A 21,916-nucleotide genomic window follows, 5' to 3' on the forward strand; every position below is an offset into this window, starting at 1 on the left:
AATACACTATTACCTAACAGGATTGCTTCCTCCATGTCACGACAAAATGAATAATTATTCTCCATTGTTTTTCTCAAAGTATATCATGAAAAGGCTTTACAATAGAATGGAACACAAGGTAGATTTTCTCCAATCCTCCATCAGCAACTAACTTTTTAAACAGACAACGTAAATTACATTTCAGTCCGTACTTGTTCCCTACCTTCACTTTCTCGTGTGTATTAACGTTACACTGGGTATAATTTGTCCATGTTCTGTTGCTTTCTGGATGTCTAAACCAGTTTCCATCTTGGTCACAGATCTTTGTGACTTTTTCTTTAAAATTAAAAAGGAAAGAAGACACAGTAATTTAGTCAACTTAGGTTTATGTAACATCAAGCAGACTTGTATGTAAATTTCTGCTTCTACCTGATGGATCGAAGTCCTGAAAGTAATCAGGGCAGTGCTGCATGGACTCGGTTCCAGCTGCAACATCGTTCCAGCATAACCAACCATCCCATGTTCTGTTGCAGTAAATGCCTGAAGGGAAGAGTAAGAGAACAGCGATTACTAGTCCCTCTAGTTATACGTGAAGACAAAGTCTTACTGGTGGGTCAATACTGACATGAAATAGAGACCACCGACTGAAAATGAAGACCTCATATAAAATCTATAGCTATTATTTAAATTTTTCTCCAAGTAATTATTGGAATAACTGCTAAATTAAATTTAGAAATACCTATAAAAGTATACTTAGAAGTTCAGCTTTAATTCCAGTTCTCAAAGGTAGCTATTTATTCAATAAATCAAGTGGTCTTTGATAGTTGTCCTTAACCGGAAAGGTAGTAGTTACTTAGTGTACCTCCACTTAAAATCTTTTAAAATATGGGAAATTGGAAAATGTTTTATCTTAGAAACTGTGTTCTTAGGGCAAGGTGTTAGTATTTTCTGGAAAAAAAAAAAATAAACCACTCCAGTGTTTCCTATTTCATTACATTGGCCCTCACAGATATTTCAACCCCTCTACCAAATTCTACCTCTTACTTCCTTTCCTTTCCTTCTCAAATGGAGTAGAGTGTTTAACATTCTGATGATTTCCGTTTACCAGCCTGAAGAGAAGGAACCTCTTATGTGAAAAAAAAATTGTTTTTTTTTAAAGGCATAGAGAAGTAAAATGACCAGTGTTCCAATGTTAGAACAGTCTATAATCAAATAAAGTAATTTCCATCTTGTCAGGCAAAGCACTCATAAATAGAAGCCCGATTGTTGTATGAAATGTTTGTTATTTTTAACAGATTTGTGCCGCAATCTCAGAATCAACCTAACTTTCATGGGAGTAGGAAAAAAAAATTCTATTGGCCTGAAAGTATAAATAATTCTAATTAAAAAAAGAACTCAGACCATGTCAGTTTTTTCTCCTGTGATTTTCAGACACTCATTTAAATAGTCTGCCCTCATACATTACTAAATAAAATGCATTTTGTGGACTATCAGAGAAAAGTTCCTGATAGAAAACATTTCAAATAAGTCCTTATCACTGGTCCAAAAGATTCTATTTAGTTAATGACAACCCTGGCAGTAGGATAGAGCGCAAGGCCCAGAAGTTTCCACACTGTGTGGTATGGCATTTGAGTGAGACAGGAGCAGGTATTCCATTAAGAGTTTCTGTGGTCAAAAGATTGGGGAAGCACAACGTTAAAATAAAGACAGTTCTTTATTGGAAGACTTTCTAGAGTATTTAAAATCACAAAGTGTGGTATGAAGCTCCAACAGGAAGATTGATTATGCAGTGATTCTAAAATTATTTTATCACAAAATTATCTCATAAAGATAGTTCTACTCTTCAATATATCTACATGACCTGGAAGGAATTAATTCAATAGTTTTAAACTTGTAACACTTAGATTTTAATGGAATAAAGCAAGAAGCCAGATCAATTAATACAGAATTTGTACACAACTCATGTACTTGATAATTTAACCCCTATTGACAGCGTCAGATAGTTTGTCATTGTCTGATACACTTCCAAGATACCTTTAACTGAATAAATTTCTCATGATAAAAATGTCTAGTTAGATATATCTAAATATTTCTCCAAAGTTAAGCAAATTACATTGTTCAGTTAGACTCTTCATTAAGAAGAATTGTTCCTTAAAATTCTAAATGTCGCCCAATGTGGGACACTTTTTTCCCTCACAAGCAAGTTCATTTTGTCAGTTACAAATATTAATAATGTCTTACTTTTAGCATTTCATTTATATAAGAAACATTATATATCATCAAGTATTTTTCCAAAAATTTTAAGATCTTTGTTTCCACCGATAATTTAGCAATATCGAAAGTCTTTACGCTTTGCTTTGTTTTGTTGTGAGTTTTGCATTTTATATTTTGAAGATATACCCTGTCTTTAGGGTTGCCAGATAAAATACAGGGCCTCTTTTTGTGTTTGACTTTTTATTTTGTTTTTGTTAAATCTGGCAACTCTGCTTGTGCTAGTCATCTTTGTATTGTCAGAATCAAGGCAGATATCTGGCATTTAGCAGGCCCTCAGTAATGTTACAAATACAAAAATGTCTAAGGAATATCTTAACTGAAACAGAAGAACTTAGGCTCATTAGCATTGCTAACAAATGTATTATGCAGAGCACGTGTTACAAAAAAAAAATTGTAATTTTATTATGCAGACTCCCATCCAGCAGCTTGTGGAAAAAAAAAAAAAAAAGAAATACAGATTACATAAACTGAAGATCAACAGCCACTGATTTAATTCAAGACACACATTTGATATTTCAAATATCTTTGTACCATAGAAAAAGTTACTAAAAATATTCCTGTTACACACACCTTTTATTAGATTTTTTAAAAGGAGCCAGATAAATTATGACATAAAATATTCATACATAATTAAGAATGTGCACATACAGGAAAACTAACAACTAACCCATTTTTATTAATGGACCTAAGAAACTCATAAATGATGTAATGCAGTAGTTTTCTTTTAAAAATATATCAAATGCATTTAAACTTAAATAGTCCTGTTTACCTTCTGTTTGTTGAATAGGGTCTTGCATAATTTTTTGGTAACACTCGTATTGAGCTGTCATGATTTTATTTCTAGTGTAGACACCCAACTGAATTAAGTCATCAATGTTCTCCTCGGATTCTGCTACGCCGAGAATCTAAGGGATAAGACACACAAACAAAACCTTCAGAATTGGGAGACGATCAGAGCACAGTGATATGCTACGTGGTCTCTTGGCTCTGGGAAGAGAATCCCTCATTTGGAGTGTTTTCCAGTTTTCATGGTTTAAATATCCCCACCGCATCTAATTTCAAGTGACCCCAAGCAGCTGCCAGGGCAGCCCTGGCAAGGACAGTCTCTAAGGGGCTCCCCGGCGCCTGTGGGAGCTGGCTGTAGGACGAGCCTTCTGGAATACACAAGAGCCATATGCAGGAGCCACCTCTACTTTTCTCACCTGCTCTGTGAACAGGAGCAAGACGTTGAGCCCCCTGAGCTGCTGCTTTCTTGTCGTAAAGTGGGATAAAATTATATCGAGGTAACAGGAGGGAAGCATCGGACACATGGCAAATATTCAAAATCGTTGCCATTTTTATCATCATATTTTGATAAAATATTGAGAATATTCATTTATGCTGTTGGTAAAGAGACTTTTCATCGTACACACATCAGTAAATGTTTTGGACGAGGTATATATTTATGATCTTCCAGTTCAGTAGCACTGTTTTAGGCCTCACTTCTGTTTTAATATCTTCATGACTTTTCATTCCTGTTTTGTACCATGAAGCCCCCATATTCTTTTAATTTTTTTTAAGATTTTTTAAAAAAGATTTTATTTATTTATGAGAGACCCAGAGAGAGAGGCAGAGACACAGGCAGAGGGAGAAGCAGGCTCCATGCAGGGAGCCCGACACGGGTCTCGATCCTGGGACCCCGGGGTCACGCCCTGGGCCCAAGGCAGACGCTCAACCGCTGAGCACCCCAGGTGCCCCATGAAGCCCCCTTATTCCTGATTCTTGTTCTCTAGCCCGAATCTGTAGGTAATACATTCTAAGTAGTAATATTCCCTCAGTGTACGGCACCCTCATTTTCACTATCACCTGCCCACCATTTAACATTTACTCTAATTCTTTGATTAGTTTTAATCTCCTAATAAAGATTGATGCAGCAGCTGTGCTGCACGAGCAATAAATGTAAATTTACAGCATCAGGAAAATTAATATTTTTCTCCTGTTTTCAGGAAGTTTGTAGAATTGCATAAAACCAGTATCATTTTTCGTCCTAAAAACTCAGATTTGCGTACTGTCTGAATGAATTCAAGAAAAAATGGCCACAATCCTTAAATTACAATAATCAGATTGCTAATCTGATACGGAATTATCTGCCGGCGAGCAGAGTTGGCAGGTGCAGCTCTTTGGCACACTCGGGGAGGAAGTGAGCTGAAGAAACAGGAGTCTTGCTTCTTGAATTCTCGTCTATTTACCTAAGATAACATCTGAGCAGTGCAGCGTCTGGATTGCCCGAGACCAGAGAATGTTTTCAGATACAAATGCTGACGGGAATGTAGTCTTGCTTTTTACTCCTCTAGTTTTTCTATATTTTGCTTGAGTGTCTTGGTTTGAATCTTTTTATGGGGATCGCTTGAAAACACCACAGCAAAATTATTTGCTGGCACAGAATTAAGTGGGATTACACCTCTCGGTTCCTAATACATGCAATGAGGTAAGAGGACAGTCCCTCTTTTAACGTGGGACAGAGAAAAATGTGAACAAAATATTTCTGTAAATAAAGTTCTAGGTTTAAGGAATATGATCCCTCCACTAGAGCCGTGGCCTCACATTCCCTGCAGACGCGGGCAGGGGCGTGCAGGCGTGAGCACGCTCACGGACACACCTGCCCCAAACCCAGCATCAGTGCCTGTCAGAAAGAGATGCCTAATACGTGTTGGAAAGAACGGATAAGGAAATTAATTTAAAAACAGTGCCTGGTTTCAATTAATATAGACTCATCTATTGGCAGAGTGAGAGAAACCCCAGCAGGTTGCAGCCTGCTTTTTAAACAGATTTAATGCAGAACCAACAGTCTATGTACCATGTACAACGACACCACAGAGCATTTCATTTTTATTTCAATCGCTCTGATAATTACCTTCCTCTGATGTCTTTGACATTTTATCATTGACCGTCCTCCCTCTGACATCCCACCCCCACCGCCACTGCGGATAGTGCCTCCTATCGAATTAAAGCCTGGAAGTGTGCACAGCAAGAGAATAAAGTATTGCTTTGTTGATTAAAAATGTGCTTATATTTATGCATCGAATAACTGCATGTTATTCTGTTGTTCGTAACCCTTCTTAGTATTGGAATATTGGCATATTGGAAGTTAAAACCAATAACCGTAAATAGGGAGTTGCAGGAATTTATGCTTACCATAAAAAAAGGCAAGATTAACAGGAAATGCAGGAAACACTTTTTCTCCATCTTTGAAGCCAAAAAGAAATATGCTATATAATATAAAACAAACTGCAAATGAAACAAAAAAATATATATAATTAATATTTATGAAATAGACACAGATGGTAGGTACTCCACGGTAAATTTTTTTAAACTATGCCATAGTTTTGCTTGAAGAATTTGATTAATAGTTTTCTGTATTTCAAATGTTAAGAACATTATGGCTTAAGGTATTAAAGAACCTAAAGACATTCTAGTCTTACAAACAGGAAAGCTTCTTACATATGAATTTCTAAGTAATTATAAAACATCTTACTTTCCTTGCCTTTACCAAAATTGGAATAAAATGATTAAAGTATCAAAATAGTGTCACAAACAGAACATAAAAGCACAGATTCTGAAAACGTATTTTACTATAAAACTCAACTTTATTTTCTTTTTTTTTCGCCTTTATTTTCCATCAATATTAATCTCATTTTTAACTTTCTGATTCATCAATAATTTATGGGGGAAAATTCTTCTCAGGCCAATTTCTTGAGAATCAACAACCATATGTCATAAAAATGGCCCTTATAACTTGATAGAAATTCATCATTTAATCAGGAAATAAAAGATTCCCCAAGTCATCTATGTTATTAAAATGAGGTTACAGGAAGTGTACAATACCACATTAAGTATTTCTGTTAAATATTTCTAACGGTAGATATAATTCTGAGCTCATGAAAATGGCTCTAAAGCAATACCCCTAACTTCTTAATTCTTAGAGACAAACACTGGTGGTATTGCTTACTCCCTGTAAGGCCCATGAGCAGCCTACTTTGACAGTATTTTTATGAGATAGAAATTTTCATGATATAGTCATAATACAATATTAAACTGAATGTATAAGAAGTATTTTTCAAGGCAAGGGAGATTTTTAAAATCCAGTTAATAGATATTTGCCAGATAACAATGAACTTAGATTTAATTTTATTAAGAAACTGGTCATGATTCTTAATATACGGCCAATGTTCGAGTAAGAATTACCAAAACCGTTCCCACATATTATACTTATTATCTGTATTATCACATGCAATGAGAACACACCAATTTCTAGAACATAGAGTCTGTGTCATTGCTTGCCCTCACCAATGACTCACCTAGACACAGCTTTTCCTTTTAACTGTAGCAATCTTCACGATAATGTTTGTCTTCTATCAGTTATGCTGAGTTTTTATTATTAGTTGATCTTGAAAAAAAAATAACCAAAAATTCAGGAGGCACTGTATTAATTTTAGATATTAAAAACATTTTGTAGCAGAAGGAAAACAATGAATTAAAGTTTTTGCAATTTAATAATTAATGAGTTGATATTTTAGTTTTTATTACATTTTACTATGAGAAAATCTAATTTTCCAATACTTACATACACAATTGTCTCCAGACTCAAATCACATTTTCCCTCGGATCATATCGGACATTGTCGTGAAGAATTTCTTCAATCCAAGGGTCATGACCTAAAATAATTGATTGATGTAATAATTTAATGTCATTTCAATGAGCCAACAAAATTTCCATGATTTCCATGAAAATTAAGATTTTCAAAGAAAATACCGCTATTATTATTAAAGTATTTTTATTAAATATTAAATTTTTTTATTAAGCTATTCCAATTTTTAAAAATCTCTTTGGCTTATAATATATTTGGGGGTTTTTTTTTACAAATATTTGTTGTTTTCCATTATATGGACAAACTTACATTAATTTCCATTCATCTGCGATGGTTAAGATAGTGAAAATTTGAATTACACTACAGCTTTCCTTTGAATGACTTTCTTTAATGACTCCTTGGAATGTGTCCTAGTTACATATACCCATTTCCCTTGCCGGTATGGTCTCTGGAAGCCAGAAACGACATCTGATTGATCCATGTATCTTTGGGGACTGGCAGTTAATTTACATTTGCTGTGCAAATGCATGAGGAAATGAATGAAAAAACTAAACCAACATGCTGCTTTAGGATTTTAAATTTACACTCAAGAAAAATAAGCATAACTATTAAAACTGCCATTTCTTCTATTGGAAGGCTCTTGATAGTTTTGAAATCTATACTGACAATGGAAATCGGGAAATCAAGTTCTCATATCAGCATTTTTACTTTCTTAAAAAATAACGTCCTGAAAACTAGGTTTTTTAAGTTCTGTGGCTGTTTGGATATTGAATAAACAGTAGTTTACTGACTTTGGAAGTCTTTATAAACGTTAAACCAAACCTAAAGCACTGGTAGTTCCCATTTCTGTGTGCTCACTATATGGAATCCAGAAGTCTACGAATACGAATGAAAAGAAATATCATTCTATTTGGAAATGAAGTTTTGTTTCTTTTTAATGAAATAATGCTTTGACGATTTACACATGAGTCAGGATTAAATTAACTATACTATATGCCTGGCACAAAAATTGGAGGGAAAAGCGCTTCACAAACACACTTGGGGTTTTGCCCAAACCCAATGTATTTGAAAAACATTCACCCGACACCAGCAGCTCTTCATGTTGGTTATCCAATAGGCTTCAGAGTCAGATGTCCAAAAAGTATGTCAGTGAGGCACCTCTTCGCGTTTACTAGATTATCCTGGCACCAACAATTTAAGAAGACTTCATTCATTTCAGACATTATTTGCCAAGGCAAACAATTGTGCTTTCATAGCCTCCTTCCCTTTGTCACCCGATTCCGTAGTGACCTGGGAAGCATGTTATTAGTGACAGGGCCGTTTCCGGTGGTGTAGACTTGTAGAACTCCTCACCCAGGGCCTGCTCCGCGGCCCTGGTCCTGTCAGGTGCAGCAGCACGTCTGGGTGGCACCTTTCCAACCCAGAGGGGCCCGTACTCTCCACGCGGCCTAACACTTGAGCGTCTGCACGGCGAAGGGCCTGTGGCCTTTCCTTGCCAGCAGACCCGTGGTGAGTGGTGGTTAAGGAGCCATCGCCACTCTCATGGCAAATTCTCGAGGTCGGTAACCAAGGCCCGTGCTGGGCATGTGGGTAACACCCCTGAGGATGGACCCGAAGGTCAGGTGGAGCCGAGGCTCCTGGCGGTGGATGCGAGGGCACGAAGGTCACCAGAGTATGTTGGGTCGTGCTCCTCAGCTTGCCTCCCTGGTTCTCTGCGTGCTTCTAGTATGTTCACTGAGCAAGTCCTTCTCTCTTCCATGTTTGGCTCTTTCCAAATTTATCTTTGCTAAGATACGTTTGATGGTAACTGACCGAAGCTCTTCAGCAAATCATTGCAAATCTCAGGTCTTGTTAAATCCTCTACTGACAGCTGAGCTGCTGTGGCCTTGTGCGTACTGTGGTCCCAGCCAGCTCTACCGAGAGGTGAGGGAGCCAAGGGTCAAGATAAATGACCAGATCGTCCAGTGGGCCTTTCCAAGTATCCTCAGATTGGTTTAGGAGGAACAGGACTTATTCAAGTCCAAGAAAGCTCTCATTTAAACTCTTAAGTGAATTTGTGATCACAGCATCCTAGTAGTAGGTGCGGGCACTTTCTCTAACTGCCAGCCTCACGGGTCCTATCAGCTCTGTTTTATTTTCACTTCTCAAAACCAGACAAACTGGAAGCTTTGGTTCTATAATGAGAAGCAAAATAATTTTCTTTACTATACACGTGGAATAAAAAAGTAGCTTATTTCCAAAGAGTCTTCATTCTTCTTGTCCAAAGAATCGCCAACATAAAGTAAAAATGACTTATTTCATCACAGTAAGAACTTTGAAGAATGTCGTAAAACCTCAAAGAACTTTTGAAATATAGTTTCCTAGTTACTCAGGACTTTTATGTGATCTCATTCGGGTTTCATTTCCTAAAATTACCATTGATCTGTACCACAAGACATTTTCATGGGCCTACATTTCCAAGTCCAAAACTTTGATTTATTTTTTTTTAAGATTTTATTTATTTATTCGTGAGAGAACCAGAAGGAAGCAGAGACGCAGGCAGAGGGAGAAGCAGGCTCCATGAGGGGAGCCCCATGTGGGACTCGATCCCAGGGCCCCTGGGGTCACGCCCTGAGCCAAAGGCAGATGCTCCACCGCTGAGCCCCCCAGGCGTCCCTCAAGTCTAAAACTTTTAACCAATCTTTTCTTGCTTACTTCAGTGTAAAATCAGGTTTTATTCTACATAAGAAAGTTTTAAATCAGGGTGACTTAATCAATACGAAGTTATCAGAACACAAAAGCCTAAGTCCTGTAAATGCGTAGCAGTGCCTTGCAAACCTGCTTTTCATTTTCTCAAAATCGTATCATTCTTAAATATGCTTTTCATCAATGTGTTTTTCTCTTACCAATTCTTATGTTTAGCTGAGTTGCCTAACCCGGATACTAAAAGGATATGTTCACTTCCAAGGTTAAGAAAAAAAAGCCAACTTTTTAACTTCCATTCCTCCATTTCCAGAATATCTTGGATTTCTGTGCCCCCCACGCCATGCCCTCTCCTTCCATCCATCCCGTCACTGGAAGGCGGGCGAGCAGAGGCATTTCCCGCACACGCCTCGCTTACCAGCAAGCATCCTCAGCCTCGCGTGAGCACGGGGCCGGGTCTCCTATTAGCCCACGCCATCCCCTTAGGGCACATTCACTGGCGACATTTCTCAATCAAAAAGGGGAATGGGCCGCGCCCCAAGCCCGGGCCCGCGTGGACGGCAGATGGAAGCTCCTTCGGCCCAAGAAGGCGCCACTAACTCACCACATCCAAGTACCAGACCCTGGTTACCTTTCATTTTCCCTTCAGTGCTTATTTTTTTGGCAAAACCTGTCTTTCTGCTGGAATTATTTTAGCAAATTACTGTCTTTACTTCCAATAAAATCTGTAAGAAATAAATGCCAGTGTAAGGTCTTAACTCCCCACCCCCATCTCGGTCTGGAATGTCCTTGACACTTTCAATCCATGAAGCAGTAAGAAAACTCAAAGACCAGGACTTCTTCCTAAGCCTCTGGTACTCACGTAAGAGACTCGAAGAGAAGGGCTTTAAACAAAACAAAACAAAAACCAATATCCCTTGCGGCTTCCGTGATTTTTTAGACGATTGAATGAATGGGAGCCACCAAGTCGCTGACGTAGCCTAGGCCACTGTTCCTCGAACTGTGCATTCTCGCCTCACCTGCATCAGAATCACTCCCGGAACCTGCTGGACGCGTGAGAATGTCAAGGCCGCACCACAGACCCTCTGAATCAGAACCTTTGGGAGAACTGGGACTCTGCGTTTTTGGTGGGACTTCAAGGAAATTCAGGCCTTTTAAATTTTGGGAAGCACAACGTAAGTACAGCAGCCTCCTTGGACCGTGCTGAGTCCTGGACCCGCTCACACGCCTCTGGCTCTTGGTCCTGCCAGACTAGGCTATTCTGTTTTTTTTTTTTTTTTTAAGATTGGTTGATTGAGGGGATCCCTGGGTGGCTCAGTGGTTGAGCACCTGCCTTCGGCCCAGGGTGTGATCCTGGAGACCTGGGATCGAGTCCCACGTCGGGCTCCCCGCATGGAGCCTGCTTCTCCCTCTGCCTGGGTCTCTGCCTCTTTCTCTCTCTCTCTCTCTCTCTGTCTCTCATGAATAAGTAATAAAATCTTAAAAAAAAAATTTGGTTGATTGATTTGAGGGAGGGGGAGGGAGAAGGAGAATCATCAAGCACACTCTCCACTGAGTGCAGAGCCTGACCCAGGGCCGGATCCCACGACCCCGAGGCCGCGACCTGAGCTGAAATCAGGAGTGGGTCACTTGGCGGATGGAGCCACCCAGCTGCACCCCTGCAAGACTGTTTTAAAAGTAACTACGAAGGGGACTGGCGGGCTCAGTCCGAGGAGCATGTGACTTTTGATCTTGAAGTCGTGAGTCTGAGCCCCACGTCGGAGGTAGACCTTACTCAAAAAATCTATCAGGTCTAAATCCAGCAAAACGGCCTGCCACGACCCCCTGCACAATGCACGTCGCAGAGCTGCCAAAGTACTCAGATGACTCTTTTTCAAACGTTGCCTGTAATATTGTGATTCCTTTTTGTGTGTGTCTGTTTATGCCACTAGATGGAGAGCACAGTCAGAGTAGGACACGCATTTGCTCCGTCCCTGTAGCTCCAAACCCTAGGCGAGCCGAGAAGGTCCACATGGGGTGTTTTGAAAGGATCACGTACAATACGGAGGTAATCGAGTTGAAGAAGCTGGAGTTTGGGGTGCTCCTGGCCCCATGAAGCACACATTTTCTGACACCTTAAGAAAAAGTCATTGACTGGATTCAGTGCGTCTTGATGGGGCCTTGGGATAAGCGTGTTTTCAGGTTGCAAAGTGACCCCGGTATGCAGCTCGCGTTGAGAACCGGTGGTACCGCCAGGAGAATCCCGAGGGAGCCAGAATCATAAGCTTCCAGGTATTTCCATTCCCTAATCCCCGGAATGTGTTGTTGTAAGGGTGTGGGCCTTATAATAGTAAGAGTGTCTGGGTCACCACGAGGTGTCCTGGTGGGCTGGGCTCCTCCTCCGAGGCCTTCCGAGGGGAAGCGTAGGGTCGAGTAGTCAGCCACAGACACGCAACAGAAGAGGAAACGAGAGACGTGGCCCCGTTGGCGGCTTTGCCAGGGAGCCCACGTGCAGGGACCCGAAGGAGCCTGGAGGAGTGGCCCCCAGATGAACAGCCAGCCAAGAACCGGAGACCCTGCTCTATGACCTCAAGGACCTCATGTGCCAACAGCCTGATGCCTCGGGAGCTACAGTCTCTCCCAGAGCCTCCACGAGACAGTTCTTTGATTTTTCCCTTGTAAGACTTGAACTGGAGACACTGGCCGTGCCCCCGGGGCTCCTGACTCTGTGACACGGGGAAGGAGTGCTGTTTGAAGCTACAGCCGTAACAGGACCGTGACTGCAGGTCTCCGTCTGATCAAAAATCACATTTTCCCATCAAATGTTAAGGGGTGACTTTCTGCTTCACCGCTGGCCGGTCATCATTCCCCCCAAAACTGGGCAACGCAGGCAGGCCCCATGGTGCAAGGCCCTCGCCTCAGCTGCAGAATTGCTTCTATCTGTCCCTGAATTGTTAGCTGATTTTAAGAAACGCATTTCAGCTCTTTCCTGCGTGGCGCACCCAACGAGAAAATGAGGACTTAATCTTGGGCCTCCTTCTTTGCACTGCAGACTTATTAAAAGAGGCGGGCGTGCTGGCATCAAGGGGCAGGGCTTCAGCCTCCAGTCCTCACGCCACCTGGACTCACTACGCCTGTTTTCCGAAGGACAAGGAGGATACAAACAGTGGCTTGGTCAGTGTTGCCGAGGATTTTTATCCTAACCCATCTCGTCGGGTTGTTCCAAGCGCTGAATTAGGTGATAGATGTAAAGAACTTCTAATAAGCACCCAGGAAGCACTAGCTGTTGCTCCTCTCGTTATTACGCTGTACTATTAATTAGTCATGGCAACGTCAACCTCGATGGAATGAACCAGAGAATTCCAGCAAACATCTTAGTGACTTGGCCAAGGGCAACCAGATGCTTAGGGCTTAACCCCCAACCTAAGAACTCAGACTCTCCAGCTCTACATCTGAAGCCCTACAGCCCAACTGTACTGATGGAGAGAATTGAGCCATTTTTTTTTTAGATAGTTAAGGCTAGAAAAAGTGCTGTAGGATACATCTCTGTCGGGATCCCTGGGTGGTGCAGCGGTTTGGCGCCTGCCTTTGGCCCAGGGTGTGATCCTGGAGACCCGGGATCAAATCCCACGTCGGGCTCCCAGTGCATGGAGCCTGCTTCTCCCTCTGCCTGTGTCTCTGCCTCTCTCTCTCTCTCTGTGACTATCATAAATAAATAAAAAATTAAAAAAAAAAAGGATACATCTCTGTCTTTGCTTACTCAGTTATTTTGCCAAAGCATCCAATTTTCATATTTCATTTCACCAAAGCATGCAATTTTCACATTTCATTTCACTTTCATTTATCAGGCACATTTACATTTCTTTCTCCTGCAATTCCCCCTTTTGATTCATTTTCTTAGGGAAGTTGGGATATTTTTACTCCTTTTTTAAACTTACAATAGTAAACAGCTTCAAAACCCAGACTTGCTATTGTGGTAAAGTACCAAGATTAAAAACCACATGAGGAAAAAAAAAAAAACAAAAACCCACATGCGTTTTAATTTAAGAAATACTTCTAGAAATTCAATTACTCATCATACCCTATTTATTGAGCATCTACTTTCACCGAGTTGTGTCAGGAGATGGAAGTGAATGTTAGGATTCCTCAACAAAAATATTTATCATTTTGGAGAACAGTAATGAGTTCATTACTTTTAGACAGAGTCCATACTACTAAGTCCATAAGGTTCTAAAGAGGGGAGATTTCACCAACATTTGAGACAGGAACTTAGTCCTGGTGCTCAGTCAATATGTTGCCATTCAATGAGCTTGAGCAAGGTACATACCTTCCCGGGTATCTCATCGGTAAAATGAAAGAGTAGGATAAGATCATTTGAACCCTGAGTAAGGATTCAAAATTTATGTAAAAGACAGGAGGAATAGTTTTGTTTAAGCTTAATCCAAATCAAAATATCCTGGAAACCAACCCATTTCTGACACTGTATCTTCTGGCTCAGGAAGACGTACCCTAGGGCTCCTCCTACTAATGGCCCAGAGGAATTTGCATTTGAATCTAAGGCAGTGGAACCAAGACCCATGATTTTTTCCTTTGCTGCATAAGAATTCAGGGAAAAGGTACTTCAGGCCAAAAGAAATCATATCCTGATTTCACTTCTTCATATGCTGCGTCTTTCTAGAGCTCTTCTTACTTTTGAAAGGCCATTTGGGGCAAGTCTAGTTTTCTCTTCTCCACTGCAGAAAACTAAAATTAGAAAAGCCAACATACTTCTTCATAAAGCCCCCCGCCCCCTCCAGACTTCTTCAGAATGGGATCTGATTAGTTCATTTAAGCCAAGCTACACTTATTGTCATCAACATATTATAACAGCCTACATGCTCCTGGGACTAGAAGCCAACAATTTATGAATTTGAGATACATTGGGTTTTTATCTCTTTTGCATTTTAAAGGAAATGACATGGGCTAAAAAAGAATTTTAATTATATAGCTCCAGAAATCACAGAGCATTTTAGGGAATGATCCACAATGCATAAACTCAACAAGGTAATCAATGAAATGGCAAGGAAGATGATTACATTTAATTCATCAGAATCTTATGAATGACCTCATATATAAAAGCACATCTAATAGCCAATTTTAAAAAGCCAATAAAAACCTCCAGAAACTGTTTTACTTTTGAAAAGACATCTGAGCTCAACTACAACTATTAAATTCCACATGCTAAGAAAATGCATATTATAGATATTGTCCTACTAACCAATGACACAGCTTTCCCTCTTCCAGGGAGACGGTAAAATAAAGTAACATCCAACTAATATTTAATAATTAGCCTAATAGAGGGGCAACTGTGATAGGTGGACGCAGGAGTTGTACTGGCTACAAATTCTGATTTGAAAACCCAACTCAGCCTCCCACTTTCAAGTTAACTTCTGTAAGACTAGTTCTCTCATTTGCAAAGTAGCCTCGACACCAGAAGGCTATTGTGAAGATGAAATGAGATAATGTCCATAGACATTTTAGAATTCAGTAAAGTCAGCTATTGTTTTTATTGTTATTATTGTTATATCACATTAAAATTCTTAGAAGTGTAACTAAGCTTATACACTTTTTTTTAAGTTATTTGCCACGATTTCTACAGCATTGTAAGTGAGAATTTATCCTATATTTCAAGGTAAGTGAAAAACACCCTATATTCCAAGGGGTTGGTCATATGCATTGTTAGTTTATCATCTGCTTTAGAAAAAAATGTTTGTTTTTTAATTCTGTCACTGAAGTCAGTTATGAAAATATCAAATAAAGTGAATGGTAACAAGCATATTCCCAAATATGATGTCCATTTAGTTAATATAACTGCATATCTTCTAATATTGAACTTCTATAAACTAAAGCTCTAGCAAATTGTATGCATTGTAATCAAATAGTTGCATCTTAAAGAATATAACATGCTAATCCAATTAAAACAAGATTTAAAATCTCCCAAATTTGAGTTTAGTCTTAGGTTGACTATGATAGCCTTTACTGACACCATATTGGAACTAAAAAAATATATATATAGACTCTATGTTTACTTGCTTATCTAATGAACATTCCAGGTTGAATAGCTGAATAGCCATTAAAGACAGATAAAAATGTGATTAAATTTGGGGCTTCATTTTACACTCTGAAGTATGTGCTCATGGGAATAATTTTCCCATTGTGGGCATGATTAGCCATTTTCCGGTGATTTTGGTCACCTTCTTTTTATTTGAAAGAGGCAAGGGGCCAAATCTCAGCCCAATTAGTAAAAGGTGGGAGGGATACTGAAAAAAAAAATGCTTTGTACTTGATGGAAACACTCTCCCTCCAGGAGATCTAATATGGAAAGAATTGCTTGCTCAAAGAGCATAGAAACAAAATATATCTTTCCAGCTCTTTGGATGAAGAGCTTTACACCTATTTCCCTTTTACAAAGTCAGGAGTCAAATTCCATGTGAAAACATGTTTTCTTCCAAAGGCAATAAAATCAGAAAACATATAATTCCCTTGGAATTTTAATTTAACGTAGCAGTTCATCATCAAAGTTGTATTTCTGTTATTTGGAGCTTTCAATTTTTCTTAAAAAATCAAATTTATGCAGTACCTCCTGGTATATTTCAGCATTTGAGAACCACAGGAACTCTGAAGATCCTGTTGATCCAGAACAATATCTTTTTTCCCTGATAAAATGCACCCCACTTTCCAGTAGAAAATCTATTCCCTCTGGTTCAAGTGAGTCTGTCCTCCTGGTCACAGAGGTGGGAAGTCACTGAAATCTGGTCAGATTAGCATAATCCTCTGACTTGGGTCGGGCTAGGCATGGAAATGCAGTCAAGCTACATCATCAGCACTCTCTCTGGGACGTTTCTACTAGACTTATCAGGGAAGATTTTCAATTTCTAGGGGTTTGCATGGGACAAGGTTATTGGGCTATCTATCATCCTGATGCATTTATGCTACCTTGCCATACGGAAAAAAAAAAAAAAACCTATTTTAAAAAATGAGGCCAACCAGCTGAAAGCTAGGGAATGAACCTTAGTTCAGTCATTCTTAGAAATTAACCCAAGTTTAAAAAGCTTACATCCTTTGTCCCTCTCCCACTCATGTTCTCTCTCACTCACTCTGCTGTTTTTCAAATCAATCAAAAAAATCTTTTTTAAAAAAAGCTACATCCCAACTATTTTCCTTCTATGAAGTTATTACTAGGCAAAAAAAAAAAATGAAAGAAGGATGGAAAATAGGAAAGGAGGGGGAAGGAAGAGGGCGGGAGGAAAGAGAAAAGTCAATGGGGTGTGTCTCAGGCAAATGCACACTTTATTTAAAATTAACCACATTTTCCATTATTTTTCTAAGGAAGTAAACAGAATGTTTTAATAGTAAAATAAATTAAAATTTTTTTTGAGAAAGAGAGCACAAGGGGGGAAGGGTAGAAGGAGAGGGAGAAGCAGACTCCCCGCTGTGCAGAGAGCCCGACATGGGGCTTGATCCCAGCACCCCGGGATCATGACCTGAGCCAAAGGCAGACACTGAACCGACTGAGCCACCCAGATACTACAAGAATACTGAAATGTGCTCCTTTACAGGATGTCTATTTCTTACAACCGTTAAACATAGTTCCATCTTTGTATTTTTTAATATATTCATGTATTCACTTACTGTAAACATTTACTTAGAACCTAGTATATTCCCAAAGGAATGTTACATGCTGGGGATCCAGAGATGCTTTAATTTATGCTCTGAGAGATGGTTAAAACCTTAGAAGAATAGGTGTGCACAAATATGGATGATGGAGTGCTACAGGAAGTCAATAAATGTCTTTTTAGTGTCTGATCAAAGGGAATGATGCGTCCTACATGGGAGTGATTTATGTGTGAGTGTGCGTGTGTGCAGACGCATGTGGAGAGAGTGAGAGAGACATAAAGAATAGGACACTTGAGTGCAGTTTTTAAAAATCAGTAATTTGAAGTGACAGATGTTTAAAGATGCAGGTACACAAGTGATAAGGCCTTCCAGAGACACAGGGAGGCAGAGTGGACATGGTATTTTTTGGTCACATTCAGGAGGTTTTGTTTAATGCTGTTTAAGGCTAGAGATGTTTGCGTAGAATGCCTCTCTGATTTGCTGTGGTGGCAAGTGGGACCCTGATTAGCAGCGACCAGCTTAGGTCTAGACTCAGTGACAGGCACTGGTGATCCATCACTGATGTGTGCTATGGGTACCACCCTGTGGATGAATGACGTGTATTCCAAAGACTTGCTAAGTCCACTACAAAAAATAGTAGTAGTGGGATCCCTGGGTGGCGCAGCGGTTTAGCGCCTGCCTTTGGCCCAGGGCGCGATCCTGGAGACCCGGGATTGAATCCCATGTCGGGCTCCCGGTGCATGGAGCCTGCTTCTCCCTCTGCCTGTGTCTCTGCCTCTCTCTCTCTCTCTGTGTGACTATCATAAATAAATAAATTTTAAAAAAATTTAAAAAAATAGTAGTAGTAATAGTAGTGGTGGTGGTGGTGGTGGTAGTAGTAGTGACGATGGGGGTGGTGATGGTAGTAGTAGTGGTGGGGGTGGTGGGGGTGGTCGTAATGGTGGTGATGGTAGTAGTAGTGGTGGTGGTGATAGTGGTAGTGGTAGTAGTGGTAGTTTTGGTGGTGATGGTGGTAGTAGTAGTGGTGGCGGTGGGGGTAGTAGTAGTAGTGATGGTAATAGTGATGGTGGTAGTAGTAGTCCTGGTGGTAGTAGTGATGATAGTGGTGATGGTGGTGGTGGTGGTGCTGGTGGTGGTACTGGTGGGGGTTGGCTGTGGGGACGGTGGTAGTAGTGATGGTAGCCGTGATGGTGGTGGTAGTGATGGCAGTGATGGTGGTAGTAGTAGTGGGGGCCTTAAGCAGTAGGGCTCTGTGGCAAGGTTTTCCTTTCACAGCGGAAGGATTAAGCCAAAGGCGGCGGCCAGGGCAGTTCTAGGGAGACCAGTGGAGGCTCCGGTGACTTCCAAGCACCTGCGCCAAGAGAGTAACCACGAAGGCTAGAAGTGAGAGTAAGAGTAACAGGTGGGGACACGAGTACTTAGCAGAGTCCGGGAACCCCGGTCCGCATAGACGCTGCTGGAGGCAGGAAGGCCCACCCGCCCCCCGGGGAGCAGCAGCGGGGCCACTTGGGGTCGGAACGAGGAGCGAGGGGGCCCGGGCCCAGGTCCCGCGGGGTGGGGAGGGCGTCGGGGACGGGGACGAGGACGGGGACGGGGACGAGGATGGGGACAGGGACGAGGACGAGGACGGGGACAGGGATGAGGACGGGCACGAGGACGGGGACGAGGATGGGGACGGGGACGAGGACGGGGACGAGGACGGGGACGGGGACGGGGATGAGGACGGGCACGAGGACGGGGACGGGGACGAGGACAGGGACGGGGACGGAGACGGGTGCGCGCTCACCTGTCCGGTCCCTGGGCCTGCGGGACGGCCCCGCACCCACCCCACACGGCTCCGCGTCAGGGTTCCCTCCCCGGACTAAGTCTGCCCGCTGGATGGGGGAGGGGGAGGCCGGAGGGGGAGGGCTGAGGCTAGAGGGGAGGGGGAAGGGGGAGGCTGGAGGGGGAAGGAGGAGGCGGAGGGGGGAGGCGGAGGCTGGAGGTAGGGAGGGCTGAGGCTGGAGGAGGGAGGGGGGATGCTGGATGGGGGAGGGGGAGGGCTGAGGTTGGAGGGGGGAGGGGGAGGATGGAGGCCGGAGGGGTAGGCTGGAGGGGGGAGGGCTGAGGCTAGAGGGGGGAGGGGGGAGGCTGGAGGGGGAAGGAGGAGGCGGAGGGGGTAGGGCTGAGGCCGGAGGGGGAGGGGGAGGCCGGAGGAGGGGGAGGCCCCGCCTGGAGGAGGAGGGCTGAGGCCCGAGGGCCCGCGGCCCTGTGAGCACCGCCACGCGCGGCGGCCGCTATCGACCCAATTGTGTGTTTTTTCCTGTTGCACAAACATGTTCCCAGAAGACTTTTAAAATAGCTGCTTTCCTGCTAAACTGTCGTGTCAGGCACTTTTTCTGAACCTGGGCCCGAGCAGAGCAGGAGCAGAGCAGGAGCAGGAGCAGGCCGCGCTGAGCCCCCCTCCCTCCCCCTGTAGCCCCTCCCCCCCCCCCCCCCCAGTCCGGGCCCCAGGAGCCCGCAGCCCCTGCCCTGCAGCCTCACGAAAACGCAAAATCCCCGGGGACACGGGACGATTTCCCAAAGAAACTCAAGTGTGAAATCTGTCCACTGAAGTAGGATTTGTTTTCCCCGTTAAAGGGAAAGAAAAATGTCTGTATGGGGCGAACTCACTGATGAAATTAAAAATAAACCGGATTTATCATATGCGAGCCTCCCTGGGGACCTAATAAGCCGATCTCTTTTTCTTGGACGAAAGTTAAGGCTTCAGCCCTCCCGAGGTGACCTGGGGCCCGTGAGCCTCACGCCCGGGGGGCCGCTTCCTGCACCTGCACCTGCACCCGCACCTGCACCCGCACCTGCGAGCTGGCCCCGAGGGTGTCTGTCCCTGCAGCGAGGGCTGGGTCCCCACGGGGCCCCTGGGAGCATCTGGGGGGGGAGGGGTGATGGGCGAGGTCAGCACGAGGTCCCCCAGGGCCCCTGGGAGCATCTGGGGGGAGGGGGTGACGGGCGAGGTCAGCACGAGGTCCCGTGGGAGCATCTGGGGGGGGGGGTGACGGGCGAGGTCAGCACGAGGTCCCGTGGGAGCATCTGGGGGGGGAGGGGTGACGGGCGAGGTCAGCACGAGGTCCCCCCGGGCCCCTGGGAGCATCTGGGGGGGAGGGGGTGACGGGCGAGGTCAGCACGAGGTCCCCCGGGGCCCCTGGAGCATCTGGGGGGGAGGGGGTGACGGGCGAGGTCAGCACGAGGTCCCCCCGGGGCCCCTGAGAGCATCTGGGGGGGAGGGGGTGACGGGCGAGGTCAGCACGAGGTCCCCCGGGGCCCCTGGGAGCATCTGGGGGGGGGGGGGGTGACGGGCGAGGTCAGCACGAGGTCCCCCGGGGCCCCTGGAGCATCTGGGGGGGAGGGGGTGACGGGCGAGGTCAGCACGAGGTCCCCCCGGGGCCCCTGAGAGCATCTGGGGGGGAGGGGGTGACGGGCGAGGTCAGCACGAGGTCCCCCAGGGGCCCCTGGGAGCATCTGGGGGGAGGGGGTGACGGGCGAGGTCAGCACGAGGTCCCCCCGGGGCCCCTGAGAGCATCTGGGGGGAGGGGGGTGACGGGCGAGGTCAGCACGAGGTCCCCCGGGGCCCCTGGGAGCATCTGGGGGGGAGGGGGTGACGGGCGAGGTCAGCACGAGGTCCCCCGGGGCCCCTGGGAGCATCTGGGGGGAGGGGGTGACGGGCGAGGTCAGCACGAGGTCCCCCCGGGCCCCTGGGAGCATCTGGGGGGGAGGGGGTGACGGGCGAGGTCAGCACGAGGTCCCCCGGGGCCCCTGGGAGCATCTGGGGGGAGGGGGTGACGGGCGAGGTCAGCACGAGGTCCCCCGGGGCCCCTGGGAGCATCTGGGGGGGAGGGGGTGACGGGCGAGGTCAGCACGAGGTCCCCCGGGCCGCCGCCTTCCCACCAGGCCTTTGCAGCCCGCCCCGTAGGAGGCGCCTTCCTCCACGCGCTAGAACGTCCCTCTAACAGGTGAGCACACACCTGCGGTTCAGTCTTTCGCTCTTCACCGCGGGAGGAAGCAGAGACTTTGATGTTCTGCACACGCCGGCCCGGGCTTCGCGGCGCGTTATCAGCTGCTGGGTCTTATTTGCCCGCTATCGGCCCGCGAGGCCAGGGGTCATTAGTTGCAGATAAATGGGGCAGGTGCAAGACCTAAGAGGCTCAAGGTCAGAGAAAGAAGAGCCTGCGGCAGCTCTGAATAAGCCTATTTCGTTGCCCAAAATACTCACAACATAAGGACACACACATACAAAACAACTAAAATGATTGCATTAATACTGTTAATAATTAGTGAAATTCATTGTTTTGTGTTTTAAACCGTAATGTGGTCCCTTACTATAAAATAGTGCCAGTGCGGGGCTGCGATGCAGTTGGGCTTTATCACTTCATTCTTACTGTCAGGGCTTGATTCCGGGCCACCCACCATCATCCCAAGGGGGGAAAAATAAAAAGTTGATATGTCTGTGTGTGGCAAAGAAATAATAAAACAACGAAATGATTTTTGAGCTAAACAGTACTTTCTTGTGAAAAATTGCATATATTTTGAGTTAGTTCTTAGTATTTTATGAAAATTACTTGTAGGAAAACAGGAAAAATTACTTGTAGGAAACAATTTATTCCCAATTTTTAAAAATTGGAATTTTTTTAAAATCCCAATTTAAAAAAAAATTTAAAAATTGGGAATAAATTCTTTAGTGAA

At 43.8% G+C, this 21,916-nt stretch overlaps 1 protein-coding gene across 2 annotated transcripts in view; it reads right to left on the bottom strand.

Annotated features, from left to right (window-relative positions):
- Positions 1 to 21,916, bottom strand: part of CALCRL (calcitonin receptor like receptor) — a 100,541-nt gene that overhangs the window by 36,973 nt on the left and 41,652 nt on the right. For both annotated transcript variants that reach the window (XM_041722088.1, XM_041722089.1), the window contains 6 exons: positions 6,857 to 6,947; positions 6,591 to 6,679; positions 5,428 to 5,520; positions 3,023 to 3,158; positions 409 to 519; positions 203 to 315 (listed from right to left, as the gene is read on the bottom strand). In XM_041722088.1, the coding sequence (XP_041578022.1) occupies positions 203 to 315; positions 409 to 519; positions 3,023 to 3,158; positions 5,428 to 5,478 (411 nt within the window). In that variant the 5' untranslated portion in view covers positions 5,479 to 5,520; positions 6,591 to 6,679; positions 6,857 to 6,947. The remainder of the gene's footprint in view (positions 1 to 202; positions 316 to 408; positions 520 to 3,022; positions 3,159 to 5,427; positions 5,521 to 6,590; positions 6,680 to 6,856; positions 6,948 to 21,916) is intronic.

Source organism: Vulpes lagopus, chromosome 11 (assembly GCF_018345385.1).
Source record: "Vulpes lagopus strain Blue_001 chromosome 11, ASM1834538v1, whole genome shotgun sequence".
In the NCBI taxonomy this organism is placed as follows: domain Eukaryota; kingdom Metazoa; phylum Chordata; class Mammalia; order Carnivora; family Canidae; genus Vulpes; species Vulpes lagopus.